The sequence below is a fragment of the Eretmochelys imbricata genome, chromosome 11 (genome assembly GCF_965152235.1).
Source record: "Eretmochelys imbricata isolate rEreImb1 chromosome 11, rEreImb1.hap1, whole genome shotgun sequence".
In the NCBI taxonomy this organism is placed as follows: domain Eukaryota; kingdom Metazoa; phylum Chordata; order Testudines; family Cheloniidae; genus Eretmochelys; species Eretmochelys imbricata.
The window spans coordinates 22,235,674-22,241,673 of record NC_135582.1 but is presented as its reverse complement, the minus strand read 5'-3'; the positions used below and the strand labels follow the sequence as shown (position 1 = coordinate 22,241,673).

The following is a 6,000-nucleotide window of genomic DNA, read 5'->3' as shown; positions in this document are numbered from 1 at the left end:
ATTGAGACTGCTCATGTGCTTATCTTATAGTTACTTATCTGCATATGTGTTCCCACAAATCACAGCTTTGTTGTACTTTTAGACAGCCATGGCTCCCTTTAGCTATTAGTTCTGACATTCAATAAGAAATTAATATTATCGAATATATTATTTAAAATATTTCAGTATCTCTTGTGAATCTTAGCTTGTACATTTTAAAGGAATGAGCATTAGTATCTGGGTTTCTGAAATTTCCTAGTAATGTAAAAATTTACATTGATATAACTTGAATAAAATATTATGAATCCCACTGAAACTTTATTTAATATTCCTAGCACAGCTGTGATACCGAATTGTGCCAAAACCAGTATGTATGGTACATTGTCACAGTACTTCTGTATAAATGAGAAGTTCACTCTTAAGCTATATTTAAATTATATAGATAAGTTGACATGTTAGTTTACTGCTTTCTTGAAGGTTTTTTTTTTGTACTATAATTGCAATTTATTTTTTTAAAGATCAGCCTGTAAGTAGAACAGATGTTGCACTACATGAGGGTTATACTTTCAACCTACTGTATGGAAAGTTGCATGTAAATCTTCTTGTGCTGAAAGGTTGATTTTTAGAAATGCATTACCGTTGAAAGTAATAGTACATTGATATGTGTTGACACATGGATTTCTGTATACAAGTCCCCTTAAGAAAAGAAGATAACCTGTAAATGACACAACTTTTTCTCTCACTTATGCTTCCTGTACTATTTTTTAGGAAGTGGCACGTATACTAAGAGCTTTGAACTTTTCCCCAAAGGATTTAATGAAAATTGCCTCCATGATCTCATAAGCCTACTTTTTTAATTATACAGTATTTTGGGTTTTTTTTACAAAGAGAAGACTTTTTTAAAAAGATTTGCTTGAACAGCTCAGCACTGTAGGCTGTTTTACTAAATATGATAAATGAAAAACATACAAAAAATGCTGGTTCTTTTAAAGAGCAAAGAACTGCACAGTAGATAATTTTAAATAATGTAAAATGTCTATTTACATAATAGCTGAAAATTCACTCATTTAAATGTGTAATCATCAATAGCTTCAGAGGCTGACCTTGAAAATGGAATATCTGGGTACAAAATAAATCAGCTACGTGTAACAAGCTGCTATTTCCTAGAGGGATAATATATAACTGTCCCTAAAACTGTGCAACAATAAGAATTTTCTTTAAAGCCCTGAGACTGCTTTAGCAAGCAGGCTTGAGGCACATCTTGCCCTGATTAGACAATGCTATATATAGCTATTGTCTAGGATGACAATTACATTGCTATGAAGTACATTGGGTTTTGTCTTCATAAGACTATTTTACCATTAACACACATAACTAAGAATGGGCATATAACCACCAATGGGCTCCTTGATAATTATAAGCCTTTAATCAGATGCTGTAGCAAAACAGATCTCCTGTAAGAGCCGGTCAGTTTCAGTCACTCAGAATAGCTATATATAAAAACAATGAAATATAATAATTAGAAATCATAGCAACATCTATTAGCTTTCACTGTGAACTGAACTGATGCACTGATCTAGCAATGGAACAAGGGAGCAGGAGCCCTAAATCTCCTCATAATTATACCAATTTTACACTGTTGTAATACCATTGACTTTAATAGAGTTATTTCTGGTCTTCAGTGGTGTAACTGAGAGAAGAATTAGACAGACTCTGCCCACTAATCTGCACTTGGGAAAGGCACTGCTGCAATTTGCACATCAGTAAAATGATGAGTATTTACTGCACAGAGGTGTTGTAGGTTTAATTAATGATGGCCTAGTCCTGCATTATTTCAGTCCAAAACTTCAGTAAGGCAAGATTTGTTGATTGAAGCCAGCAGGTGTTTTTGGTGTGTAACACGTGCACTGTTGGTCCCTTACAGCCAGTGTTTTAAACTCAGTTTACAATTTTACAGTCACCGTCAGCAAAATTACTGTTAAAAAAATATCTGGTTTGCAACAACAATGAAGTGGTTAAATACTAGCATTTGTGCTTGCAAACAATTAAGGGCCATTTTTTTTTAAAAAAAAAGTAGGCCTTTAGTGTTTTTAAAGCACTATAGAAACCTGGAGTATTAATATTAGTAATATTTCTTCGAGTATTATTATTTTTAACATGAGATGTGGTTTTGAATTTAATGTCATCTGAGTAAACTCAGTATAAAAAAAAGTAGCTAAAACTATGAGAACAGGGTCTTTGTCTCTCACAGAAGACCTTTCCTGGAAAAAGCTTTTGATTTGGATGCACAATTTTTCAAAGCTCTTTGAGGACAAAATAAGGAAATCACATCATCACCGAGTCCTTTCCTGCAAAAAGACATATCTAACAATAACCAGCCATTTCATGCAGGCAGATATTATAGACATAAAGCTTGTTGGATTCCATACAATGACCAAGATGATCTCATGATGATATGCTTGAAACTAAAAATTAGCAAAAAAAAAACCCATGAAACTTCTATCTTATTTTTATAGGGACGGATTATGTTATTTTACTTAGATCTGGATATACCTTAATCTCTTAATTTATTTCAGTAGGACTTCCCAGAGGGTGATGCATTGCTCAGTCTAAGTAAGGGCATCATAATCTGGCTGTTAAAGATCGTATTGAGCTTTCATCTCATAGTCATGTTATTTTGTGTATGTGCTTTAATTTCCTATTTAATGATCATACCATTTTGTCTCTTTATTTTCATTTGTCTGTTAATCATTCCATGTAAAAACATTTTCCTTTTCAGAAGAACAGCTGTGTGACATAGGAGAGTTTCTTTGCGATGATCATGTGACTTGTGTGTCTCAAAATTGGCTATGTGATGGAGAACCCGACTGTCCAGATGATTCAGATGAGTCTTTAGATACCTGTAAGTGAAAAGTACTGCATGTTATCCTTATTTTCCTTTGAAGTGTACAGATAGCTGTACTGTATAGTCATAAGAGTGGATTTTGGTTTAAAAAAAACCCCATCCCACGTGAATCTTTGTACCATGGAGAATAGGTTACACTCAATATGCAGGTGTGAGATGAAAGAACTGGAAGGTGTTTTGCTCAACTGTCATTTTATAATGAACACTATCATCAGAGCATATGTTCCATATTCTCTTACTGATTTAGTAGAATAGCTATAGCAGGCAGAAGCAATGGCAGACAAAGGAAGGGAAATAATGTTTCTTCAAAAAAGGAAAAGAAATTAATAGTGCAACACAATGTCAGAGAGAGGAGCACTGAGATCTCAAAGGAGGGATCAAAGGAGGGAAAGGAAGATTCGAAGGCAAAACATGGAAAAGTGTAATAAGACAAAAGAGGCAAGGTATTTAAAAATGAGGGAAAGATTTAATAAAACATGCTTAATCTTAATAAAAACAAATCTTATTTTCTCTGTGACTGAGAGCGGCTGGAGAACAGAGCAGAACCCTTTCAGGCTTCTCAGATTTCTGGACTTGATGAGGTGATATTAAATCTTAATGTTCCCTTGTTTCCTACATTAGGAGGAAAATGAGGGAACTTCCTGGTCTATGTCCCCATGATAATCAGCTCATGTAAGAAAGGATACTGATAAAATGAAATGTTCTTTTTAGTGCAACATAAGAAGCTAGAGATTTGCTTTACCTGCTAAAGGTACAGAAAGTACCATTTATCAAAACAAATCAGGGACTATAATCCTAGTTTTTAAAATCATCGACAGGGAATCTACACATGCTGGTTTGCTATCTGACACTGGATAAGCTACTTAACCTTCCTGCGGTACAGTTTACTCATCTGTAAAAAAGGTATAATAGTTAATTTCTGAGGTTGTTGTGAGGGTTCACTGAGTAATGGTTTGTAAAGCACTTTGACTCCTCAAGGGAAAAAAGCTGTGTATAAGTATGAAGTATTTTTTCATAATTAGCTGTGACGTGTTCCCTTCCCAATGCATCTTTTTTTCATTTAATGCTATGCTGGGTTCTTTGGCTGTATTTTAAACATAATTTTGTGCTCACAAAGGAACATCAGTTGCGAAAATGGGCTACAAAAATGACATGCAAAAAATAATTCTTTAGAATTTTCCAGTAAAAAGACCTCATGGTTTGGCAGTAAGAGATCAGTCTGGGTGACAGGCACCAGACATATTATGCGAGCAGTGTTGTCTCCTTCTCTCTATTTTATTCACCTGCTGAGGACATCTTCCCTATAGATTTGTTCCCAAATTGTGGTATTAGTATTAATGTGTCCTCGTTTGTCTGTTGAGCCTAGTTTGGCATTTTGAAATGGAATGCCTTGCTCCTTCACGCTGTCCATGCCAAACTCATTCTACTGCATATAAACGTGCATAAATCCCTACCTACTTCTGTTTCTTGACAGTAATTGGCATCAGGAGAAAATCACTCAACTGGTAATAACCGCATACCATTTCTTCTCTTGGGCCGATTCCTCAGCTGATATAAATCGGCATAGCTTTATTGAAGTCAATGGGACTACACCAGTTTACACCGGTTGAGGATGAAACCCATTCTGTTTCATTAGCATCTTGAAGTGTGAAACAGAATTTTTCCTGCTACTTTGCCTGAACCTCCTCTGTACTTGATCATGATTTTCTGCATAGCTGATGCACATAAAGAGAAACATCTTTAAAAAGGCCAGGTGAGCCATCTCCAGATTCTCAGTGCAACTATCACATTCCACAAAATATAACCTTATCTAAACATATAACAGCACAGTTCACTTTTCTAAATAGAACTTATATTGTAGTGTTTGTTTAAGACATAATAAATCTACATACCAAATATTTATGAAGCATATGAGGACTCGAGGGACTGGTGATAAGGATACAGAGCATTTCACTTTGAGTGCACCAGATCACACATACTTCTGTTTGGTTGTGGCTGAAAGTTGTTACCATTTGGCAAATCTTTAGTGACCTATGCAAGATGAGTTTGTAGAACCAGACAGATACCACTAAAAATTGATCCCAACTAGTGCCCTCGTTAGCAAATTCAATACGGGGTGTAGGATTAAATAGGAATCGAGAACCAACTATGTACTCTCTCATTTAATGCTTAAACCAGCACCCGGTGACTTCATTTGGTGTCGGATCAGGATCAGTGTTTTCCTCAGAAATTGAAATTAGAAGAGATGTTCGAATTTAGAGAAGGGATTGGAAAATGACTAAATTGGCAACAGTGGGATTAAACTAGTTGACCACTGGGACGGAGGGAGGAGGGAGTTCAGGAGGGGGGCCCTCCGTAACAATAGCAAAGGAATGTGACAGACCTGTCCTGTCATTGCCTAAGCTGTTCGCACTCTGTGGATATGGGACTTTCATCACCAAGCTGTCAGTTTGGTACTTTTCACTAGTGCTAAATGTACTCTCAAATAGTTTCAAAAAAGAAAAAGCAGATTCTTATAGCAAATCCACTTTTACACTGTTGTGGTGTTTTAGCAATGATTATTTCTGTTCCCAGAAGAGTTGTTGCTCTGTGTAGTTAAAAAAAAAAAAAAAAAAAAAAAAAGCTGGTCCAGTAATTCATAATGAATAATTTATTGAACACATTTTGCTTCTTATCTGTTAGTGAATTGTCCATGAGAGAATTGTATTTTTTCTAATATATTCTTTCTTTGAAATTATTAACCAAATAATTTCTGCTACTATTTTTGAGCTGTTGAAGGCAATGGATTGATATCAGTCTACCTCAGCTGGGGACCCAGCCCACTGCATGTTTCTCTTTTACTGATAGATGGACTTAGACTACATCAAGATTCTGGTGTGAATGGCCACAGAATTTTTGCAATATTTGCTTAAAATTCATTGTTTCCACAAACATTCTTGTCTATAAACTCATTTGCTAGACTATTTGTAGGAAGCAAACATGGTTGAAGAAAATGCATTTAAAAAAATCTGGTAAATACTCATTAAAGATTTTCTGCCACATTTGTCCTGCTCTACAAATGACCTTGACTAATAATGTCTAAATATGACAAAATCTATGCTGTCACCTGTTTGAAG

General features: G+C 35.2%; 1 protein-coding gene across 1 annotated transcript in view; it reads left to right on the top strand.

Moving 5' to 3' along the window:
* The first annotated feature begins 2,136 nt into the window (after positions 1–2,136).
* The window catches only part of LRP1B (LDL receptor related protein 1B), a 1,054,628-nt gene continuing 1,050,764 nt past the window's right edge, over positions 2,137–6,000 (top strand). Inside the window, exons 1-2 of the mRNA XM_077830376.1 lie at positions 2,137–2,146; positions 2,759–2,881. Of these exons, the coding sequence (XP_077686502.1) occupies positions 2,137–2,146; positions 2,759–2,881 (133 nt within the window). The remainder of the gene's footprint in view (positions 2,147–2,758; positions 2,882–6,000) is intronic.